The sequence below is a fragment of the Poecilia reticulata genome, linkage group LG2 (assembly GCF_000633615.1).
Source record: "Poecilia reticulata strain Guanapo linkage group LG2, Guppy_female_1.0+MT, whole genome shotgun sequence".
NCBI lineage: Eukaryota > Metazoa > Chordata > Actinopteri > Cyprinodontiformes > Poeciliidae > Poecilia > Poecilia reticulata.
In genome coordinates, this window is record NC_024332.1 from 27611702 (window position 1) to 27637571 (window position 25870).

The 25870-nt window shown below is 39.6% G+C and overlaps 1 protein-coding gene across 5 annotated transcripts in view; it reads right to left on the reverse strand.

The window, feature by feature from the left end:
- Positions 1 to 2507: 2507 nt before the first annotated feature.
- myo16 (myosin XVI) overlaps positions 2508 to 25870 on the reverse strand; it is a 111194-nt gene continuing 87831 nt past the window's right edge. For 4 of the 5 annotated variants that reach the window (XM_008401520.2, XM_008401529.2, XM_008401512.2 and 1 more), the window contains exons 28-35: positions 22548 to 22650; positions 21854 to 21950; positions 21496 to 21769; positions 19583 to 19965; positions 17640 to 18881; positions 13381 to 13533; positions 12126 to 12208; positions 2508 to 6077 (exon numbers count right to left, since the gene is read on the reverse strand). In XM_008401520.2, coding sequence (XP_008399742.1) covers positions 5907 to 6077; positions 12126 to 12208; positions 13381 to 13533; positions 17640 to 18881; positions 19583 to 19965; positions 21496 to 21769; positions 21854 to 21950; positions 22548 to 22650 — 2506 coding nt within the window. In that variant the 3' untranslated portion in view covers positions 2508 to 5906. Of the gene's footprint in view, positions 6078 to 9671; positions 9778 to 12125; positions 12209 to 13380; positions 13534 to 17639; positions 18882 to 19582; positions 19966 to 21495; positions 21770 to 21853; positions 21951 to 22547; positions 22651 to 25870 lie in introns of all 5 variants that reach the window. The other variant, XR_532800.2, reaches the window with a different exon arrangement.

The following is a 25870-nucleotide window of genomic DNA, read 5'->3' on the forward strand; positions in this document are numbered from 1 at the left end:
CAAGGCGGTGCAGGTGTCACAGTGTTCTTGATTATTTGCTGAAATAACCACAACTCCACATGACACCGCCTCCTAAATGAAACAATCTGCTCTACCTGTGTCCTGTTCAGACTCCTTACTAATCTCCTGTCATTGATTAAATAGCTTAAATAATATTAATGCTCAAAAATTCCAGTGGCAGATCAAAGTGCTGGCAGATCAAAGCTGCTGAATGTGGTTTTTTTTTGTTTTTGTTTTTTCAAAGAACGCACTGCACACACCCAACAGTGCATGACTCAGTGCCCTGAAGCAGCAGATGTTTACAGTGGCGCACACTGACACAAACTTCAAACACTGGCTCCCACACTGCGAGGCTGCGCGTTCGACCCACTGCTGCTCGAAGAGGCGTTCTAATAAATTACAGCGGCAAATTTATTTCGCTTTAAAGCAATTAGATGGCTAAGACGCGCTTGTCTTGACCTGATTTTGAACAGAAACCACCGCGGCGTACGTGGTGCCCCGAGGTGCAGTCGCTCATCATCCTGGGAAATGTCACTTCACTTAGACAAGATGTGCTTGTTTTCACACATGCATTCCACACTGAAAGACTTTGAAAGGAAGTATACAGAGAAGTGTGTGAGAAAATGACTGTACGAATCTTTAATAATTATTTTGATGTACAGATTTATGCTCCCTGCTTTCCAGTATTGTACAGTGTTTTTGGCTGAACGTTTACGCATAGAGAAAGCAGCTGTGTTCACTGTGAGCCAGAGTACTGAGGATTTTAGTGATTTGACTTGGTTTATGGAGGCGATCCTTTCAGTAATTTATATTTAATATGTGTTCATTAACTCTTCTTCATGACATTCCAAATGACGTGAAAAATGTTTGACAGAAATACAGAACACAAACGAAGGAGGCAAGTATTTTTCTCCCGCTGCATTATTTGTGCATTAAGCCATTTTTCAAAAATGAATAGGGGAAAAAAAAAAAAAAATTGTCTCTAGATGTGCAAAAATCCTGAAAGCCTTGAAGCTTTGAATCTGTGCAAAAATATTTAGCATAATTTCCCAATGAGTCACAAATAATGCAGGCAATACTTAACAGTTTTGTATGTTTTATGGAAAGAAATTGGTCCTCACACACCTTTTCATTGATTTTCCAAATCTTCATTGCAGCTGTGTGGTGTCYTTGAGTTTTATTTCATAGGTTTTGTCTTTTAACAATCAAAAAACCTTCTTCGACAAGTTTCCATGTTTAGGACACACAAGCTTCAAAATCTACATAGACGAGCTATGAGAAAAAGAAGGATGAACGGACCCTAAGGAGGTCACAGTGGAAGTTGATGTACTAACAGAAAGACAGTTTTAATTCAATATTTYCTGCTGTGCGTTTGTAATTTTAAAGATCATAAATGGCAAGAAAGGTTTCCACGTCACCAAAATYTCAGCTCAAAACATGCAGTCCCAAAACCAGCAGGGATGTGTGGGACRTTTTAAAGCTACAAACAAGACATCTGTCAGGAGAAAAGATTAATATCAATTATTTTCTCATTTTTAATTTTTTGTAGGGAAAACGGCAGCTAAAGAGCAATGATACTGTATAATCATTGCATAACCATAAAACATTATGCATCCAAACACATGGCTAGATAGACAAACATAATTGCTGGGGACAGATTTATTTTACTGAGATTTTATGAAACACAAGGTAGTGCATAATTCTGAAGTAGATAGAAAACACTTTATGAAGTGCATAATTCTGAAGTAGATAGAAATAAATGGTTTCAAAATATTTTAAAAATTAAGCCGAGAACGTCAATTCCAATGAAGTTTATTGTGTCCATAGGCTACATATTCTTTAGGTTTTTTTGCTTATTAGACTTTTTGTCGATAAAGACATGCCTGACATGTTTTGTTGGCAGGTTTCTGTCGTCGCCAAAGGTGTCATACAGTAGGTGACACGTAACACGCCTCAGGGAACAACAGTTGATTTCGACAAGTCACGTCAATCTGTAATGCAACTGATGAGACGGAAAATGTTTTTCGTATGCCACATGCAAACATACAGAAACACAACTACGGGGTTCCCACAAATCTCCAATTTGCTCACAGTTTTCCCACAACAAAAAAAACATAGTTTTTAGTGAGTTTTTGTCTGGCTACATGTGAACTGGACCTTAATGTCGGCATAAATGTCTATAAGTTTGTCAGYGAATGTAGCAAAATGTGACAGGAGGAAGAACATTTTGTCTCGGCCTACATGCAGATAAAAAACACTGAACATGTTGTCATGGTAGTGGAATCATCATGCGTTAAAATAACCCAATCAAAGCTCAGTTCAAGCTCATATGGAGTAATCTGTGGCGAAACTGAATACAAATAAAAAGATAATGTATAATTTTCATCCAAACACACCATTATGTATTGTTTTGAGCATCATGACAAATGTCATGAGCTCTAAATAAATTTTAGGCTGAACTTTGTGTAACCTTCTTGTTTTTTCTTTCTTTACACATACAGAGAAACTGACATTGACACAATTGTGCTTTATTGCTGTACAGAGACAGAATTATAAAACATTGGGATAATATTTATGAAATACCACAATCTTTTTGTTTTTTTCCACAAACACATACATATGCAAATGAAAATATATTGTATGTCAGGTAGAAAAGAAGGATTACAATAAAAAAGAAAAAAAAAACCATAACAAAATTATGAAAGGCAGTGACAAACCCCATATTTAGGTGCAGAAATAATAGAAAAACAGGAACAGAATGGCCATTTAACACTGACTGTAGCACCAGAAAGCTGATCTCTGAAGAGACGATTTTATAGATTCCTGACGAACAGAGATGGGCGACAGTAATCGGCCTGCCGTCARTTATGCGTATTGTGGACTTTAATGTTGACAATTAGTGTTTGGGGTAGACGAAGGGTTCACAGTGCGGTGAAAAACAATTCTTCACATTAAAAAATCTGCATTTTCTCCACCCCCACTAACATGTGCATGTTATGGAAAGTCCAAACATATTGATCATGCAAGGTAAAAGCCTTATTTCATGGTTTAAGGGTATGCACAAAAATCACACAGCAAACCCGAACGCTGTTCATGATGAATGGTAGGTTTTGCCCTTCGGAGGGCATCAACAGAGTTCACCAGCTTATTATGCTTGCATCAGATTTGCTCCTTGATAATGTTTGTAGTTCTGCAGCCCACAAGGTGTTCGTGACGGAGGAAATCTGTCCTTTTGCATCGTTACCTCACTTTAGAAATGAGCTCCAAACGAAGACATAGTTCACATTAAGCAGTCAAGTATATTYTTTTTTTTTTAGAAGCAAGAGCATATTCCAGTAATAATTCACAATTCAAAGCTACAAAGAATATCAGTGACGCTCGAAGAATAGATGTTTGCATTTAGACATTCAGTCAAAAAAAGCAAACAAAAAGAAAAACAAAGACTCTGGTGGTGGTGGTGATTCCCAAGTCCTCTTGCACCTTTGTGCTGCTAATTTCTAAGGCTAAATCAATCAGACACATTGTGGGTGATCAGTGGCAAAGAGAAATCCATTAGAGCTATTGATACCTAGTGTCGTTAACCATTTAGGACAATCTCCCAAGATCAAACAGCTTGCCGAGACACGCCCAACACAAAGATCAACCACAACACCACATAAACATTGTGCAGTAAACAACTGTACGCATATTTAGGTCGATCTTCCGGCTTGCATCAGGAGAGAAAAACCAAAACAAAAACATAACAGGATCTGGAGGTGGATAATAAATAAGTAAAAATAATTCCACAGTAACAGACAAGTCATTGTAAAAATCAAACAAACAAAAAAAAAAGATTCACATTTTTTWAAATAAATCTCTTCCAGTTTCTCAGTCATTGCATCAATCCCCCCCCCAAAAAACAAAAACATTCTTCAATCTCAGAGTCCTTATAATGAACTGACTTTTTACACCTCATACATGTCTTTTGTCTTTTATTTCAGTCTCTATGCTCTTCTGGGATGATGAAAGCAAAGGACTTCAAACATCAGTCGCTATTTACACTGACGTTACCATGGAAACACCCGTAAAGCCAGTTTCATCCGTCCGTTAGAGGAAGGAGGGCAGTAGGTCGAGCTGGAGAGAAGGTCTGTGGTTTGGGGTCAAACGGGGGAAAGAGGAGATGATGGAAAGGACTCCGGGGTGAGAGGTGAGAGGAGGACGAGCACACAGTGGAAGAATCTGTACAGAAGTCCAGTTGATCTGCGTGTGAGCTCTCCTACACAACACCGAACACACAAACCCGCTTGGTTGTCGACACAGCCATTGTTAGGAGCTTGAAACATTAGAGGCTCAGAACAGCAACGCAAACTCCGAAGTCCAACTATATTTATTTTTTTCTTAATACAAAACTAATGAACAAGTAAAAGAAAAAGTATATAAAAGCATAGATATGTATCTAAGAATAATTGGGGTTGTATACTGTATAGTCAGGCTGTCGTGGAAAAAGAAGAGTGCAAATAAATCATTTGAAGCCTAGAATTAATGACATTCAGCCTTTCAAGGTCTGTTGTGGGTAAAACTAGAAAAAAAACCACATAATTTGAAAGTCTCTCCTCTTCATCAAACTAATTTTGTAGATGAAGCAGCATCTCTGATCTGCAGGATAACTGCTATTTAATGAACAAGTCCAGAATTTAAAGAAGATGCCTTTATAAACCAAGAGGTCAAAGAATATAACTCATTTGAAGATTTGAGCAAAAGTTGGATAAATTGTTGTCATTATTTCTGTGGGACTTAATGTGTCTGACACAACCAAAGAAACATCTGACCTCATATGCTCTCCCCTAACAATGCTTATGTGATCACACATTAGCTTTTTTTTTTTCTTGTCTCATTTACGATGTTTTTCCTCGGCCCGCATTGTCAATAAAACTTATTTACTCTTTTAAACCTACCTGTACATCAAATAATTAAAGAGCTTACAGTATGCATCAGACATAACAATACTTCAATCGTATTTTCACTTGAATCACTTTGGCACAGTCGCGTGTTCACAACATGAACGACACACCCGTCTGCTGAAACATTCGCATCTTGGACAACTTGGTAGATTCCCTTTTCATGGTAAGTGCAGTGGTTTGGAATTTGGCCACAGGGCTTTTATTCAAGGCTGGTCAACAACGAGGACGAAAAGTACACCTTGGGATAATGCTGAGGTTAGCCTGACCCCTTGGTAGCTTGTTGCCATAGCTACCAGTAGCACTTAGGAGCCGAGCACGTCGAAGCCAGCTGCACGGATGTTAAAAACCTGGAAGTTCCTAAAGGCGTTGGGTTTGCTTGTAAACTTCACAAGTCCGCACGCAAGAACCCCAGTGTGAACATGTAGGAAGGAACTCAACAGTATCATCAGCACCATGTTGCGGGGAGGAAACTTGTTTTGTGTACAGCAGTAATGCAAGACTATCTATTGGAGAGGTAAGAGGCTCATTCGGCATCTGACCACCACAGACATGCTGCTGATTTGCTCTCGGGTGCAGCCTCCAATAAATGGACATCATCCTTTTGGTGAAAATAAATAGGCGTGTTATAATAATTTAATCTCTTATATGTCTGCTGATTTTTTCTTTTTATACATAAAGTATTTGATCATATAATAAAACCCACTTCCACAGGTACAGCTGTTTATGCATTCACACACACTGTGCACACTGAGTTCATGTCATATCAGGTAGAGCGTCTTCCACAGTCAGTGCAAATACAGGAGAAGCCGAAGCCCCAGGAGGCTCTTCAGCTTTCGGCCTCGGTTCATCAGCGTAGCCCACGGGCAGTGAGGTTGGTGGCCCAGATAAAATTTACAAAACAAACAAACAAAGAGTTTATCTTTGACGAAAGGATTTGAAGACGCGACTTCATTCAGACACCGTAGCTCAAGGAGAGGCCTTCCTTTTGGTCCAGAGCAGTGTGGGGGGCAGGGGTGGGGACTGAGGCGGCCGCTGCTTGTGACTGCTCCGCCCCTCACACTGCACCTGCCGCCAGCGGAGAAGCTCCCTGAGGGCGGCGCTCTCGTCTCTGTTGGTCAGATGTAGGCGCTGGAGCAACTAGAGAAGAAGGAGGAAGGTTGGTTTGGTTTAGAGAGGAAGAGCGTATTTTACTCGACAGGATGAGATGAAGAAGCAAATGTGTGATTAATGAGAGATGTGAAGGAAAAGTTTAGGTTTTTACTTCAACGCAGCTGGATAAAAAAACAAAAACAAAAAAAAAAAACAAGTTCTAGTCTCGGATTTTTCTCACAAGTGCTCAGGCCGTAAATCAAAATGTGCACACATAGAAACGCATTCAACCACTGGAACCAGAGCACGACACTACTGATGGGCAAGTCAATTGTTTAGGTAAAATTAAAAAGGATTCTCAGTTTTTCGTTGATAATCCAAACCAAGAAAATATGAAAAAGAAAACGTCCGTGCTCGGTTATAATTCAACAGATGAATCATGTGGAGATCAGCTTTGTAATAAATTTTTTATTTTTTTTACTGATTATCAAGACAAGATTATTCTTCACTGATCACAGAGTCTTTAAAACACAGCTTGTGATCTGGGGGGGAAAAAAAGCAATAAAAACCATCCAATTTGCCAAAGCCTATAAACATTAAACATTTCTACAATCCTACTACGAAAATCCATTCGCTCTGCTGCATCTAAATTATTATTAATTCTCAAAAAAGCTAAATTAATCTTATTTATTCCTGCTGACATCCATCACGCGACCCAGCAGTCGGCCTAAGCTAAGGGTTTGCTATTTCTTTATTCCATCTGTTTAAGTCTCTTGTTTCGCTCTCAATAGTTTACACACTATGAGTTCACCAAATATTACATGGAGGTGACCGGATGTCCAATGAGTCCATAATCTAAATGTATTCATCTAATTGTGTCAACTTGTGAATGTATTTTGTATTAACCCGAGAAAAAAGAATGCTTCAAAGAAAAGTTATTCTTTCAACAGAACAGATTTCTCCAAAAKTTCAATATTTTCACTGTAATATTTTCCAAAACATGTCACTTTGTCACAGCAGTCACACACGAGCAGCAGTGTGACGTAGGTGAGCATTATGTTTCTGATATCCATATGAGATTAAACACTCAGATTGGCCGTCTGCACTGGCAGACGAGAATCTAATCYATAATTTACACGTCTCTGCTAGGCTATTTAATGCTGTGGTGCCAAGCAGGAACACCAGCTTCTGGAACAGTAGGCAAAAGGGAACACCATGTCCTTCTGCAATGCATGACTGCACACGGACTCACGCAAACACAAATAGACTGAATGCAACAAGGCTCAGAAACTACTGGAAATGTTCAAAGATTCGTAGTTTGTGACCGTTCTGACTGAGAGCGCTGCACATTTAAGAGGTAATCTTCGAAATGGAACTATGAACATGATACGATGTGAATATAGCATTTACAACATAAAGAAAGTTTTATAGTAATAGTGCTTTAAAAATAACTTTTCAGAATATTATGAAGATTCTATGCACTAAATGCACAAGTTTGGGTCAGGTAAAGCTTGAAAACCCTAACCCTTTCCCCAGTCCTGATGGGTAAACAAGACTGACTGACATAACCAGAACAGGTAACTTCTTGATATTGGAACTCAACTGTGAAATTAAAAATATTTAGCAAAAATGGTTATGCATTTATCTATTATTGAGATTTCCTTGGAACCATTGTGTTTTTTGATAAAGAAATAGTCGGATGGTGATTCTGTATACTAGCTTTTTTTCTTAGGAAAGCATATAAATACTAAGAAAATGTAATATTCCAACCCCAAGTGTGACTTTGGTTATACCTCATTTGTAAAGAAAGTAGAAAAAGAAAAACAAAAAAAATACGATGGTCTAAAAAGAACCTTATGTTTTTTAAATGTGTGTTTGTCCCAATCTGGTTAACATCAGAACAGACTGTACTTTTACAGATGAAAGAAGCAACAATATCAGAAGTCAGTAATCATTTCTGTGTGTGAGCTTATTTTTTTTTTTCTTCTTGGAAATATCTTTTTTACCAGCGGCTTTAGTTCCACAAAGTATCGTACTGTTTGTCCTTCTCATACGTTTCAGAAATGGGAATGTGTTGTGCTGCATAATTCTGAGAAGGAAATGTGTGAAGACTCCCACTTTAAATGTCATTGCCTTTCACGAGACATTGTCTGAGGGGATAAACAAAACTATCAATCCTTGTCGTCTTCAGTCACTCAGCCGTCTGTCAATTTGCTATATAATTAGCCTCGACTGCTCTTGGAAAAACACAAACCAGCCTATTCATTCCTAATCAGCTTGCCCCCTTTATCTTCCAGCATCCTTTCTTCTTATTAGTTATGAAAGTCCTACGCAAACACAGTTTGGAACGAAGCTAACAGACAAAAAAAAAGATTCACAGAATGAACTTAATGAAGAAATTAATGACACTGAAACTGATCCAAAAAGCCATCAGAAAAGTATTCTCTCATATCTTTTCCTCGCAGTATTTGCAACATGTCTGCAGTTATGAGCAGAGGATGGAAGAAGACAGGACAAACACAAGTGTGTGTTTGGTTTCACAAACATTAGACATGTATGAATATAGTCCAACTTTTAGTTACATGAATCACCAGAGTAATAAATAAATCATTTAGCAGCAGAGAATTTTGACCAGGTGAATAAGAACTAAACTCAAAGACTGATCAGAGGTTTTTGTGAAGTTTTGTTCTGTTGATACAAATTCTAGCCAATTATAATTTCTCTTCCAGAGCTACAGTAAACAGCATTCAAAATATTTCTTCTTACCCTCCTGCTAGTAAACAGAAACGTTTAGTGTTGTTTAGTGTTACAAACTGTAGATGCCAACCTTAACTTCAGCCTAATTTTCTAGATCTTTTTTTTTTTTTTTCAAAACCCCCCCCCCCAATGCTTTCAAAATCAGCATCTTCTAAAACAGATGCTAAAACAAGTTAAGAGCACCTAAAATTAAAACAAAGCAACTTTGCTGAAATACCTTCGTTCTCCCAGATATCTCCTGGCAAAACGCTTCCAGGGCGGGTAAAAATTGTGGCAAAAAAACTCGCTATGTACCCAAAAATATTGTTTACAAGACGACCCAAAACGTCCACGGTGCAAAATAGCAAATAACATTTTCAGCATACAAGTGTTCTTTCCTCAGTGACCATTTTCACAGTTGAGTTTTGACTGTCAGCTTAATCACCTGATGATTAATGGGAATTGCATTTTGAAATTTGTTGATTTTTCTGAATTAATTTTATCACTGAACTGGGATCACTGGGAGCACCAGTACGTATCATTGGAGATCTAGGAATGAGGAATGCCCAGCTAGCCTATGTTTCCTTTTCATATATAAACAAATGGTAATAAGAGGTTTCTCTACAAACAATAAAAAAGGGAGCAGATGAGCTGTTGATGAAGTTATGCAAAAGCAGTGTTTTTCACAATTTTGKCTTCCTGATTTCATGTACATGTTGATGAGAACATTATGGTCTTCTTCCCTTGGCTTTGGTTGCTTATAAAAGCCTCAGGCTCCATAAATAACCAGACTATTAATCATTTTCTGCCAATGTTCTGAGGAAGTATTATGCTTTTGCAGAATTTCCATGAAAAACACTGCTGTTGCCGTCAGGCTTGAGATCAGCACGGCCGTGACACACTCACCACATCCCTATTTATGGGAAGTGTTTCCGGTGAGCCCACCCTGACCACCCTCTTTGTTTTAGAGGGCAGCCCCTGCACCAAATGGAGAAAAGTTGAGATGCCCCCTCTGGAAAATACATGAAGGATAAAAGAGCAAAAATGTTAGAACTGCAGAGAAAGAAAGTCTTCTCCGTACTCGGAAGGCGCTGCAGACGTCTAGAAACACTGTGATTAGGAAAGCTGGCGCATCAGCATTTTACCTGCGTTTACACACAGGTCAGCTGGAAGTGGAGGGGAAATGTGTTTCTTCAGTCRCAGGATTTTAAAGAAGGAACACAGAGTCCTTTCACACCTTTGTGGAGTTTTATCTATGAAAGGTGAATCCTGTGAGCTCGTCTCAAAATGGTACACCGTGTCCTTTGCTTATTCTTTTGCTTCGAGCTTAGCTGAAAATCACTCGCTAATCCAACCTGCTATTAAAGTTCTTTTAGTTTTTTTCTGAGAGAAAACTTTGTGTGAAAGCCTGAATATTATTCAGCATGCAATATATTAGCACCTTAAAGCTGCAATATATAACTTATTTACAAAAMMCCCCCCAAAAAACGGTTTTTACATATTTGCTAAAACTGTCACTATGACGTAAGAATAGAACGTGAGACAGATAATTAGTGAAAAAAAAAMCAAACTCCTTTGCCTTCTCCTTGATCTATTGCCACCWAGAGAAATACAAAAAATCAGTCAGGAGGAGGGACTTTGCTCTGTCAATCACTTAACTTTTCTAACTTTAAAAAGTTAAAATATCTGTTTATGTGCACAAACATCATGAATAAAGCTGACTGTGATGTTTATCATATGGTTAAGATAAATTGCTGAAGTTCAAACTGAACATCAGAAAGAGGAAGAAAGGAGATAAAAGTGACTTTATAAGTGTCATAGTTATTGGTACCTCATACTTGTCTAAGGATTTCAGAAATTGATTTTCTTGTTCACTCGTCTCTTACGGTTACCAAGAATAGCTTAAKATAATAATAAGGCATCTATACTTTTATCTGAGGTAGTATGTGTAACACCATAAGGTAAGAAAAGGAAACAGTGGCTACAATTCACCTCAGCTCACCAAAATCTGACAATGACAAGTTGAAAAATGCTGCCTTTTCTGATGAGTCTGGATTTCAGCTGAAAACAGTGATCCGTCTTGACTTGGAACAGATTTAGCAACAGATCATGTCTATGTGCACAGAAATCTCAGACAGGAGAGTTAAGGTCATTCTGAATGCAAAAAACGGTCCGACACAAAGCTAGAGAGGTTTACCTCATAAAATGTGCAGTGCACGTGTGTAAAACTCAATTTCATTATTTGAAATTGCAAAAACAAAAATCCAAAAGTAATTTAGATGTAGATTATTACTGTATCTTGAGATCAGGATGAAAAAAAGATGCACATTGTTCAGAGAGAGTAAGAACCCTAAACCCATCTGCAGTGTAAAACATAGAGGACKTTTACACATATTAATAGAGCTYACTGTCTCTAAACATTTATGATGTGAACCTCACCAATAAACACATATTACTGACACTTCTATCCTCTATTTCAGGCACGAGCTAGTAAGTGTTTATCTCCAATGTTCTACATGGTAAAATTCAAAGAATCAATCTACCATTAAATGTTAAATGAGTCACATTCTGAGAATGTTGTTGTTTGGTTTGATTTTTTCAGTAAATCACAGGACTGTTTTATCCATTTTTAAATGACAACCCGGATCTATAAAGAAAAATTRAATGTCATTTTTGGAGAGAAAAAAAAAGGGGGCTGTTACTGGGTGTTCTTGCCAGAGGTGAGATTACAGCACATGATAATCACTATGAAAGCTTGAATCTGTATTTCCGACTTGCTCTACCCTCTGACTTTTTGTATGTGGCATAGATCATGCGAGTTTGATTTCCTACTGCTTTAGGCTTGCTGATAATTACAGCACTGCTTAGTTGTACCTCCGTTTTTCCACTTGGATGTGTGTGAGTTTGGGTTCGAGTGGACAGGACAGTGAATTTAATCCTGTAACAGTACACCTGCCTGTAGTGTCTGAAGAAGCTCGCATGTCAGGAGAGGTACATGATGTTCCAAGGAGGCGACTTTTTCCCTTCGCTTAGTCAACGAACCCAAACACAATAACATCTATCATTACAGGGGCTGTGCTCTAACCGTCCGTGTGTGTTGCYACTGTGAGTGTGTCTGAGTAAATGTTTGTGTGCCTGTAACCGGCCGTAAGCAAACTGATCTCAAAATGAAGGTCAAGGTTTCACAAAGTCTGCAAAAGTGAGGCAGCGTCTGGAGTTAATAGGCTGAAATAAGAAAAATAAAAAAATTACACAGAACCTGAAGCGGAAAGGAAAATTAGTGTATTAATCAAACAATTCACCATTTTTGGGGGTATGCATAAAATATTAGAAGGGAAACGCTTTGTGATGTGTGATTACCTGAGTATGATGGCTGTCCAAATGTCTGTGCAGGGAGGTGGTGCTGGAGTTCGACTTGCTGTGACTCTCATCCTCCAGTGATCCTGAATATTACACAAACAGCAAACACCCAGCCGGAGGTCAAATCCAGCTCTAAAATATTCCAGTGGCATTATTTTCACTGTACATCTCAATAATTAGACAGCAGCCGAAAAGGTCTTTTTATTCAGCAAATCAGTAAAAAAAAATTAACTCAGTTATTATATAGAGTCCAATACACAAGAAGTGAAGTATTTCAATAAAAATAATGAAAATAGAAAGTTAAGTCTTTCAAAATTTTTTAATGTTGCATAAAATCTTTAAAAACGGAAGTCTAAGCTTGATTTGGTCAACAAACTGACCCGACCAAGCCCAGCAGAGACTCTGTGGAGTAATATCAAGACCAGCAGACAAGCTGAAGTTGCTTCTGAGGAGAGCTGGTCTTTCATAACACCTCAGCAGAGACACTGACTGATTGCCTCAGTAGCAACAGTCTGACATTTATGTGTTAAGAAACTTAATTATTATCCTTATTCAATTTGTTAATATTCCAAGAAACTGAATTTTTAGTTTTTATTACATGTTAGATMAAAATTAATCACTTTGTGTAATGAATCTACACAACATATATGAATATAGTTTTTTGAACTGTTCAAAAAGTGAAGCAAGAAAAAAAATTTTGTATTTGAAATAACATAAATAAGTTTTATTTTCTATTTATCAATAGTTTTAATGATTAACATGTGAATTTTCTTCAGATATRTATCTTGACTAATTTGGTCATATTCTATTTGAAGAAAACCAACACATTAACAATAAAAACTATAGATAAATGATAAATAAAACTGTAGCAAATAAATCTCAGATATTTAAAATATCAAAACAGATTTTTTTTGTTCACTTTTTGAACAGTTCAAAAAGCTAAGTTCACATATTGTGCAGACAGGTCCATTATCAGCTCAGTTACTTTAAGTTACAACATAATAAAAAGCCAAAATGTTTGACTTTTAGCTTTTTCTTTAGTTTTTTGGACCCCAAGGCTGGACTTTGCCATTTACTTGTTTTTTCTCAATGAAGATGAGAGCAACCTGCTTTTGGCTGTCATATGTAAACTTATGGAAGAGGAAACAGGGAAATCCCTAAACCTTGACTGACCTAGACAGTATAGCAGATCATGATTTCAAGAGATCATTTGTCAGGAAGGCAAAGTGTAAAATGTAAAGCTTTGTGGTATTACCATTAGATATCTGGTTGCCATTCTCCACAGGGACAGGGCTTGGGGGATGGAGAGAGTGGTTGTTGGCGTTCTTGTCTTGCAGCTGCAGGGATGGGGAGGTCGGCGCAGAGCCACTTTCCTCCCTCCCCGGCAGATTGATGTTAGAATTGAATCCTGGAAACAGAACAAGCAGAGAAAACACAATATATGCAGAAGTAACACTTATTCCGACTAAAATCAGTGGGATTTCAACATTTATAAAAAGGTCTCTAAACTTAATACCGCTCCTGGTAATATCTAAAAAAGCCTGAAAATAAATCACATTCTTATTCTAGCAGAAAAATTAAGACAAATCTAACGGAGGGGGGAAAATGCAATGTTAAAGAAAAAACTGTTTTTCCCATATTATAAACATTCCTGGAAACATTTTGTAGTTCATATTTTAATCTTCTCCATTTGACGCGAGAGTTGAGGAACTTTTAATTAGCAGTCCATGACAAACTCAGAAAGTTTCAATTATTAGCATCCTTGCTACATCATGCTGCCCTCCCATGGTATTAGAAAATACATTTATTCTTCTCATAAAATATTTTACAAGGTTGAAGCAAAGAGAGAGGACTCTTTGATTATGCATTTTTGCAAAACCTCTCTGGATCATYCAGGATCTAGACTTTTCTTTTTCTTTCTTTTTTKGGAATACCTCCTAAATAAGGTTGCTCCAGGTTGCTACTATTTACTCCAATTTTTTATTTTTTATTTATTTTTTTGGATCAAAATGAATTTTAATTATAACTTGCTGGTTTCTTTTATTTTATTTTAGGACCTTTCAAATGTTTTTGCAAGAAGGGAGAATATTTGTGAACGGTGCAATAATATTCATTGATTATTTCTAGTTGAGAAAACGTTTTTTAATTATTTGTAACATGAAAATGCAATTTCATACTTTTGCATTTTAAATTTTACTTTTTGAATTTGATTTTACTATGTGAAAAGTTTCTATTGGTTGAGATGCGTTTCCAAAAGCCTCTGCAGCTCTTCAAGGGTCATATGAAAACTGCATAAGTGACTCTGGCTGCATGTGTTAGTAGATAATCAGCTGTTGTCTCGCACCAAGAATGTCTACCTTTTGTCTCTCAGCTCACCCACACCCACCCAGTCACATGACACCTAAACATACGCTTGACAAACTCTAATATAACATATTCGCTTCCAGAGTTAAAAATTGTGTCCAAGAAGGAGAAACGATCACTTCAATTCCAAGTTTGACTCCGGGGAATGTGGTAAAGTAAAACTGGATGCTAATCCTCTTCATTTGTTTGAAGTATGTTTTTTTTATGACACATACTTGTGGAAAAATCCCAAGACCACCTGCCGTCTTTCCTTGGTATTCCTGTGGTTTTCTCATACCATCGGGGTGAGGACAGGGGGAGGGGGTCCAGCAGGGGAGTCAGCTGTTCTTCACAGAAATGTCAGGGATAGCAACTATAACCTCTGCCCGCTCCCTAGAGCCAAGTATCACATTCAGCCATTTGACTGCCAAGAGGGAACGGAAGTGGCTTGTCCCGTTCAACCCGTAGGCATCCCTATGCACTCAGATCTGAGGCGGCCCGCTGTGCTCTGCCTGCTCAAAATACCCCGCTGCCCACCCCACTGTCACACACACCACTTTCCATGATGCCAGTGCTTTTTCCTGCTCCGGTCCAGGTGCTGACGAAGACTCAAGTACAAGATGTGATGTGGGGCAAATGCGTCATCATTCACTCGCTCACATACAGTGTCTTATAAGGCTTTCAGCATCCAGCTCGAGGTACTTTTCACCGTTATAGAAGCATGACGCAATAGCTTACTACGCAAACCGAGCAGCTCCTCCATAAGGCAATGGAAAGATGATGGTTTATTTTCACCAACAGCTACTCCTTTCACTCTGCTGCAGTTTTTTTTTTTTTTTTTTACATCTCCTCTAGATATTTGACCAGGTTGTACTGTACACCGTTTCAGAGCGTTCACACTCCCCTCAATACAACATGAGTGAGCCGTTAAATATTTGATGTGTAATCCTCATCATTCTACTGCTCATACATTATTAACAAAGCTCCAACTTATAAACTCTGAGGAAACACAGTCGGGTAGCTGAATTTCTATCTTCTCTTAAAGGCTAAAGTTGTGCTAAGACTGCATCAAAATAGAATATTTGCATCATCCCAAAGCAATCTCTTTTTGGGTTTGAATAGTCTGACCCGGTGACCCTCCACTGCACCAACTAAATGTTTGCCCTACTTTCTATAATTTTGTGTGCGCTGCATGCAGTCCCACTGAACTACCTTGCACAATAACCCAGAACTCAAACTGATTATTATGCGACACTAAAGGAGACTATGCAAGCTTGCTCATAAGCCAGCATGCAAGAAAGGAAACGTGGAAGCCGAAGGGCACGGCAAAGCAGATAGTAACAAATGGGCTTGTGCAAGTCTGCCAACAAGGATGGCTATTGCAACATTAACATAACAATATTGATTTTTCTATTGTAGATGTTAGAGAGCCTGATACTATTCAAAACCTGATCTAACTAATCTGCAGGTAAGCTCATGTCTGGCTTTGTATGTCAGTCAGCAACCCCAGAGGGGACAGTCCACTTCCCGTTCACTCTCTTCACATATGACTTGTAATACCACGAAAAGAGAGGCTTTTTTCCAGAAACTTTTATTACTTTGTTATCATAGGTTATGTGCACAGAGCCTGTGACTGTGAACTTGCATAGGCACAATGATGTACAGCTAAACACTGCCAAAAGCATCTCCAGACACAAGTACCTGGGAATCCAGCCGAACAGTATGATGAACTTGAGATTTGTCTTCAAATCTCTGCCTGTGGTCTTACTGCAAGGAAATGCATGTACTCCCTCTGTGTATGTGTAAGCTCTCTCCTCTTTATATGTGTGTGTGCGTGGGTGTGTGTGTGTGCATGGTTGTTTGCCCTGTGTGTCTCTGTGTTCCCCTGTGATGGACTGGTGGCCTGTTCAGGGTGTACCCTTCCTCTCACTCAATGATCACTAAAGATAGGCACCTGCACCTCCACAACCCTGTAACGATAGGTGGGTATAGATAATAGATAATGGTAGGCTCAGCTAGACTAATCACGTGATGAGGTGTTGAATAAGACAGGCTTATATCTTCTAAAATGGCTGAGATCTTTTAACATCCGCATACCGCTATGTACCACTGTTCCTATTACCAGATTGTGGTAGAGGGATATTTTCGTTTGTGGTCTGATCAGCAGACAAGAATGAATGAAAAAATAAATAAGGCAAGTTTCACCAGTGAGGCACTAATAGACAGTTCAGCAGGTGTGCGATGTGAAAATGCTCTTTAAGCTGAGGTTGATCATTAAAAGCATAGCACAGTTTGACTCTAATGATGCACAAGGCATGTTGGATACCTAAATGACTGACAAAGGTGAGGAACCAATTATCCTTAGAATTTTATCTGTGTGTATCCCTTTTTCCATTCGATTAGTTTCAATCTTAATTCTTCAGTTCTTCAATATGAATAAATGCTTGTATAAACTTTAATAGTTGTGTCAGTGGCACTGCACTCATGTTCTGACCCATGAGTTAGCTTAAGGCTCTCCCATACTTCATCAGAAGTGTCGAAATCAGCTGTCATTAACTTAGTTTGGTGACAAAAATTGCATCTGCCTCCCCTTCTTGACAACAGGAAGCACAGAGCTGTGTGTGATGAGTTGTACGATTGGTCAGAAGTTTGTGGCCACTAGTCCGCTTCCACTATTCTTTTTTTGGTAATTGCAGGCTATATGTATAATTTTAAGGAGTGTTAATGTGATCTGGTGAGGTACCATGTACATTTGTACAATAAATCACAAAGTAACAACACAAAATGTCAAATGGCTAAAACCTCCTGGATGGATATTGCAACTTTGTTGTCCGTGAAGGAGGTGGTCTGCGGGAAGGTGTGGTGCTCTCTCCATGATCATTTTGTAAAAGACAATGGAGGATGCAAGAAGGGATTGGGTAGAGGTGTGATGTACACTGAAGTGAGAGGGGTGTCCATCCGTTGAATGTTCAGCTGAAGATGTAGTATGAGAGAGCCTTAACCCAAGCAACTTCTTTCTTGTTACTCCAAAGCCTTGGGATTATTCTTACTAACAAAATGGCAAAACAAAACTGACAGTAAAATGATTTTTAAGTTGCATCTTAAATAATTGAATTCACCAAAAAAATCTGGCTATTAGTCGTACAACATCGGAAAAAAACATCAACAGACCTCCATCTCTCATTTTGCGTCCAGGTGTTGACTTCCTCAGCAAGCTGCGTCCTGAGCTGAACAAAGTGTTGAGCTCCTCTAGGGGGCTGGTCAGGGGCCTCCCATTGGCTGGGTTAAACAACAGTGGTGACGATGAGCATGAGTGTGCCCTCCGCGGCTCAGGTCGTGACATCTTCACAGGCGAATAAGGAGGCGGCTTCCCCGTTGGCTCCCCGCCTGCCCTTTGTGAGGAGATTTTGGGGGAGTCAGAGCTCCCAGTGACAGATGCTGCACGAGTCAGAGTCAGGAAGTTGGCCTCAGGTGGGAAGGGGAAGTGTGAGGGTGGTCTGTAGGGAGGAGGTGGTGCGCTTGGGGGAGGAGGAGGTGGTGGAGGAGTGAGCGGAGGTGTAGACTTCTTTTCCGGCATGAGGACTGTGAGACTAGGTGAAGAGTCAGCCCTCTGGCGTGAAAACTGTGGGGACAGGGGGCTATCTGGACCAGTGGCGTAGTTCAGGTTCGTCTCAAACACTGGCAGCTTCTTTACCTCCAAAGGGGTGAGGGGCGATTCATCTGAAGCAGGAGAACAGGTAACAGGAGAGGGGGGGAACACCAGCAGAGGGGGACGGTGAGGGAGCAAGTTGGGGAACGGAGCAGGGATATCACAGCTGCCATCTTTGCCCATCTGAGCTTTGGCAGCAGCACTGTTAGGCAGGCTCTGTGTGTGAGAAACCTCCATAGTAGCAGTGGCGCTAGCTGGCATTTGCTTGTTTTCCCCGCCCTTTGGAGGAGACAACCCCAATCCAATCAGACCCAATGTTAGAGCCTGCAGCCTGGCAGCCTTGGTGATTGCAGGAGCAGGATTTCCACCATCTTCAGGTGGGAGATACTTCATCTCCTCGTACACAGCTTCTGAGTCCAACAGATCCGGGCTGTCGGGGGGTTCTTGGAGGCTCCGAGTCTGGGACCCTAACATCTCAATGTATACATCCTCTTCGTCTTGGCCCTTGTATAGGCTGAGTGCCACCCCTTTTGGAGCATCTAAAGAAGCTGCCCTCTGCATCAGGCCTCCAAATCCTCCAAACCCCCCACCACGAGAAAGCAGGGCCATCTTTACATCAGCTGGGCGCAGCTGGTGGAGCTGGGGTGCCACGGCGTTAATCTCCTCATATGAGCCTGTCAGCTTAGTGTTAGGGCTGCGCTTCGGTTTGGGCGGCGGTACTTTTCTCATGGTTGTATAGTCATCGCTGTGAGGACGGGGCTTGGCTGAGGAAATGACATAAGAAGAGATTTCAACACAAAGCAGGTTTCAGTGATGTGTACGACCACAAAAACAAACAAAAAACAACAACACCACATGCACCCTACCTTAGCTTGTGTATTTTGGTGACATATTTAAATATATGAAGATTTGAGAATGGTGAGAATATCATCACTCAGTATTTTGAAGTTGGTTTGCCGAGGTTAGAAAATAGCTCAGCGAAAGCCCTAAAATGTCAAAGAACTAAAGAGTCACAGATTGCTGTCCTGACCAAACTGAACAAAATGACTGGGAATCGGAGTAATGATGAAGCTTAAATTTCATAATAGTAAAATGTAAAGGAATGCAATGACTAGTAATGTATTGTTAAACATGTGCTTGACAAGTATTACAGTAACAGCAGCAGTCTTGCTCTCTGTAGTCTAAATGAATAGGCAGCATGCCTTGTCAGAAAAACACAATACACATTTAATTAGCTTCTTACACATTTTAGTGTTTTTACCTCAGAAACAACTTCCACACCTAAAGTATTAGTGGGACCTGTTAATGTCTAGGTGCTTTCACTGACAGGAAAACATTGGTGATTTTCAGATTTTGTCGATCCATACCCAATCTGGGCCAACAAACCTGCCATTTTCGATCACTAACATGTCTCTACTGAAAAGCTGAAGCAGAGACATTTTATTGTACAGAGGAGTTTACATACCTGCTGGGTCACTGGGGGACAGCTGGGATTTTGGAGGACTTTCAGCCGGTGAACTTGACCCCTCTGGAGTGCAGCTTTCTTTGGGAGCCATTGTCAATCCTGAGCTTACAGCTTCATAAGATGCACTCAGGCGGGTGTTAGGGTCCCTCTTTGGTTTGGGAGGAGGTTGCTTGCGAGGAGACGAGAGACTCCCATTCCCTGCTCCGTCCTCACTGTTCTGAGATGCTTGCTGCAAGGCTGGTTTGACTGGGGGACTTGCAGAGAAGTGGACCATGCTATCCACAGCGAGGGGAATGGGTACTGAGCTAGAACGAAAGTGGCGAATAATTCTGCTTCCCCCGTTGATGTGCCCCTCGTGGACTTTTCCGCTCTTCTCCACCATCCTTTAAAGCAAAATGAATAAAACAGAAAGAATGTGACAGGGTGAAATACTGAGCCAAAGGGGAAAAATTTTATTTTTGCTCTGTTTAAGATTGTCTTTCCATCTTCAATGTTATCCTAAAATCACCTTTTCCATTAAGACAGGGGGGGAAATCCCTCTTCCTGACACAAACGTGTTTTATGATTTAATAAGTGAATATAATAAGATATTTAGGATAATGAAACCACATTGAGTGAGTATCAATTAAAAAATGAGCTAAAGGGGCAGTTTGAATGACAACAGTCAGAGATTAGGATTTAAATATAATCTCCTTGGTGTAATTGGATAACATCTATCTTGATATTTCCTCTGCTAATCTGGGTTAGCCATCTGCTACTTTTGCGAATGCAGGCAGGGGGTAACATAGCATGTGTGAGGAGGGGCTCAGGGAGAGCATTTTATGAAGCCAGCAGAGAAACTAGGCAACTGCAAATGCGACTCGTCTGACAGTATACCACATAACATTTTGCTTGTTAGTAGCCCCTCTCTGCTCCTGTTGAGGCAGCAGATGTTATGAGTATAAAGACAGAGAAAAGATACAGAAATCAGGAGAGAGTTTCTCTGACAATGGGTGCTGAGGTGCAATCTGTAACTTCTTTTGTTTCAGCTTGATTTACTCTAAAACCTTTAAAAAGTCTCTTATACCATATCTTGCAAAAGTACTAAAACCACTGGAGCTTGTCCACATTTTTTCACACAAATGTCAAAATGGTGTTGGTCTGTTACGTAATATTCTAATAAAAGATGTTAGCCATTTAAAGCCTCCAAATTTTATCAAACTGGAATCTTTGATGTTTAAGGAATGGGTGATCTAAAGTTATCAAAATAGTGAGTTTTTGAGCATATTGAATGGGTGTGGAAGCTATGAAACATGAAAATCCAAAACTCAAGACACCAAACCTTGAGGGACTGATCTGCATTCGATCCACTATAATACTCAACGGTCAAATTGTGTCAACACTTAAAAATCTTGTTTGGTCCGAATGAGGTAGGTATGGACTGGAGTAATGTTCCATTGATGCAACACTATACAATCTGATAACACAGATCATTATCTGAGCATCTATCACAACGCTTACAAGTAAAGGTCTTGAGCTCAGACATATCCAATGACATCATTAATCACAAAACACCTGTCACACACACACACACACGAACACCATGCACACGTGTGCATTTGATTAAACACGCAAATATGTTTAGAGAGGCAAACGATTTTCTCTTATGGTCTATTAATTGAGTGAACCTGCAAATTGTTTCCAAATTGTCAACAAATTATTATATCATCACAATTAGAACAATGAATGATCTTGTGGTTATTATCAGAGGCAGTAGATTGGTAGATATTTGATTTTGTTTGTATTTATGTATTCTAAATGAAAATCAGGCTGATCATATTGGAAAAATCTCATACAAGCAGTGTTGCTACTGACAGCATTGTAAAACAATAATTTATGATCCATTTATGAGCAACTTGTGGAAACTAATTTACCTCCTAACTGGCTGATCCTCCTCTTTGCCCACTGGTTCGGGCCTCTCACCAAGCGGTGGGCTGCTACTGAGGGTGTTGAGCTGACCATTACCATGGCAGCGCAGACGGTCGCTCTCCCGTGCAATGTCAGATGCATTTTGGATTACCAGCTGGTCATAGGTCCGTAGCCCAATGTCTTCGGCTCCCTGCAGGAAACGCTGCACGCTACTCTCCTCTTTGTGCTGCAGCGACAGCCTGTGACTGACCCGTTGCCTGGCCAGCCAGCCGCGGATCACTGAGAAGCAGGAAGGAGATGAGGAAGGTTTCAGAAACTGATAGGAAGCACATACTAGTTTGTTTGGCTACGGTTACGCATTACCTTTCTGACAGGTGATGATCCTTTTGTGAAGCTGGTAGCAACGGTCATTGAGCTGGTCAGCTTGCCAGTATCTCAGAAACACTTTACTGCTGCCCATCTACACACACAGACACACAATATGAGTTATTCCTCATTACACAAACCCTGTCTGGCTGTTTTCTGCTGACATCTCAGAAGGGTGTGTGAGTTTAGAGATGAGAGTGCGTGCAGTGATGAAGCAATAATTTATGATAATTAGTGGGAGTGGATTATATTCACTTCCACGATTCAGGGGTCATTTCAGGGGGCAACACAGATCGCTCTATAGAAAGTGCATGAAACTGATCACTGATGACTAATGCAACACCAGCTTTATGCAGAATTAGTGCGCGTGTTAAACAGGGCTGCATTAGAAGTGTGTGTGTAGGACGATGTGGGTGTGTGTGTGTACGTCTGCGTGTGACCTGTGGGGTCACTTATTCAGACACAACAGCAGTGTAGCAGACAGGACAGAGAGAGGGGCGTTGGGGTTTGTGTTGCTGTGCATGTGTGTGTGTGAGCAGCATCATGATGAGGTCGGACAGCTGGAACCAGCCGTCTAGATTCCATGGGATCTTTGAAACACAGGGTCAGGGATTAAGTCAAATCTTTTGTTACTGATGGAGACCAAAAAAAAAAAAGATGAAGAAGAAGCAAAGCGTGTACACAAACACACCTGCCATCCTTGGAGTTTGGACTGCTGCAGAACAAAACGGCATTTCTCTTCAGCCGACAACTTCTTCTTGTCTCCCAAAGTTGGGACCAAGAGGTCTTTATATCTGAAAACAGCAACAAAAATAAAAAATAACAAGACATTACTGCTGCACAAATAAACATGCTGTGTTGAAACATTTCTATGGCATGGTCTTTCTTGGAACAATGGATTCAAAGGTCATTGGGGTTACATGGCGAACCAGCCAAAGAGCATCTGTTCCTGTTGCTGTCGTCCTTGGTTACGCTTGCTATGAATGATCAACTGGATTGTGTCAGCAGCTTTTTTTCTGCTAAAATAATGAAGGTGAAGGAGATTGTAAACTATTTAGTTTTATATGCCTAAGCTGATTGCATACGCACAGAAAAAAGAGTAGCTGGAATATCAGCAAAAACACGATACTGATTCGAGTTAGTTGTAAATTTTCTATCCATTCTGACAGGTTAAAGCCATCTACAGCCAGTTAGCAGACAAAGGGCACATAAATCTGTCAGTATTTTATACAGATAATAACCCATCTTTATTGCCATGATGTAAAGTTCACTTCTAATATGTATGTGAATTATTATCGCCATGATAAAAATAATTATCCATTATGCTGGAACATCACTGTTTTAAATGAAGACAATCCCACTGCAGATATACATAAATTATAAAGGCTTGAAGGAAGATGCTTTTATCTGCCACTATAGTAAAATATGTCACTACTTTATTTAATTACAACAGTAATCAATGATCTGTATTATTAATTCTTTGCATAAGGATTCATTGATATCAGGACTCCTAAACTGCTCAGATAAATCAACCATTGCTCATTTTTATTCTTAGTTATTCTACTGTTGGTGAAATAAACAGATCATATCATCATAAAAAATTTTACAATTTCATTTTTAGATTATTTTTGCAAATCTTTTTGCAAAAACAAGCAGTCTAATGCACAAGGAATCAAATGTCAAAAGACAATAAAAATAAATCGTATACATTTTTTTCTGTTTGTAGCCATCCGAGTTAGTTTTTAATGGTAATCTTAATATACATAGACGCTAATAGGCTCTTTCAATGAGAGTCTAAAGACTAAAGTCCAAACCTTAGCAATAGAGAGGAAAGGTGCATAAAAACAACAACAACAAAAAAACCCATTCATTTAAGTGTATTTTCTACCCATTATTTTACTCTGATGCAAACTTGGACCGAGCCAGAAGTCTGGAATCAGTTTATCTACTTGAGGTCACTATTGAATGCCAACAGTGGGAGGGGGTTTGTGGGCCCCTTAATGCACCAGCGGAGCATTCAGGGATTTGTAGTGCTAGTGGTGATTGCACTGCCTACTATTGGGACAGCTCTAGTAGACATTTGAAATTACCTTGTCGGCTAAGTATAATCACAAATTAGGCCTGCAGGCCTGAGTTTGACACCTGTTGTCAAGGCAAAACACTGCAACTAATTGCCTTCACTAATTAGTAAACAGAATCCACCTGTGCATAAGATAATCTCTCTATAAATCCAGCTCTTCTCTGAATATCTGGTAGAGGGCATAGGTGAATAAACCACATTATAAAGTGCAAGCAACAAAGAAGACATGACAAGTAATTTAAATCAGGGTTAGGTTACAAAACGATACTCGAAGTTTTGAAGCTTTGCGATATTGTATTCCCATCTGAAAAGGGTGACAGTAGGAATGCAGTTGTGGCAGTCAATCTGGACCTATGGGCTGGAAAAGAAAATCATTATTCACAAAAGCATCAGAGGTGAAAATAAATCTGGATGAGCTTCAGAGATCCACTGATGGTGGTAGAAGTCAAACAAGCGTTAGTTGTCTCATCCAGAAATCAAAGATGTGACTGAAAGAACGTTATCAGGAATCTCAGTTCCATTTTGGTACAATCCATGCAGAAAACGCAGCAACAAGAGCAAAAAATGTAACTTTCCAGCTCACATGCAAAATGCTTTGTGTGGTCAAACGCAATGATGACAGAGTCATTATGTGGGGGAGGCTTTTCTTCAGCAGCAACAGAGATGCTCGTCTGAGTTGATGGGAAGTTGTGTGGAGCTAAATGAAAAGAAAACCTTGGTCGAGGGTGGGAACGACTTGAGATTGGAGGGGAGGTTCGCATTATAGTAGGAAAACAACTCAAAGCACAAAGTCAGCAACAGAAAAGTTGTTTACATAGAAGTTCATGAAAATACATGTAAAGTATGTTTTGGACATGACAAAAAGTTAGAGTTCAAAGGTGAGGAATGCTTTTGTGAGGCACTGTATGTCACCTACCTCTAGCTTTACCAGCCTCATTAGAACCGAAGCTCATTTTGCATGATCTTTGATTACTAAAATTATCTTGGGGCTTGGGGAAGATTAATAAAATAATGTCATATTTTAACCTCTGCTACTTTAATTAAATCTTGCCAGTAAATTCTCTGAATATTACCCAGGGAATGTAGAGCAGGATAAAGCTGATGACACTGCATGTGCGAAGTAAACATCAGAAGCAGATGGTTGGAAACATAAACCACTTGTGTTGTCAATACGTGAATAAGGGATGCGTTTGATTTGGAGAAGTGGGGTCTGACTGAACTCGCCATAACCCTTCCCTCTTTGTGGTAATATTGGTCCAGCAGACAGCTCACGCTGGCCCAAAGGGCCCATAAAACACAAAGGAACTCTGTAAACCCGTGACCCGTCTTATGAGGATATGAAAACTATTGATGCTCCCTGTTTTTTACAAGTCCCAGGGGACTTGTAAAAAGAACAAGTCAGTTCTTTGACTCGTATGGAGTCTAAGAACTGAAATGAGCCTGACATACAAGATAAGGATTATACGGTGCCATTGTAGTCAGGTCTTGTCTATAACCGAACCAATGATGCGACAGCAGTGAACCTGTACTTCAAACTCTGAAATTGCTCTTGACAATCTCTGACCTGCAGCTCTTTTATGAGTCCATAAGTGTCATTTAGTCATGAATATGTAGGCACAATGAGCAAACTCAATTATGTATATTCACCTGCTGGTAATTTATTGCCCATTAATAATTAATAATGAGAACCTACATGGAAAAACAGACATAAAAATGTGACCGACAAGCTCGTAAACTATGTTTGTGACTTGTTCTGTGCTCACGAGTCTCTCATTAACTTCTTATATGTAGGAATAATTTGATTACTGGATGAAGAGGGTTAAGATTTAAAAGGAACAAGATTTATAGAAAAACTATATCTGACAGAAAATAAACCTGGACACAAAACACATGCTATATCCTAAACAACAAATATAAGCAGCAGTAAAAATAGA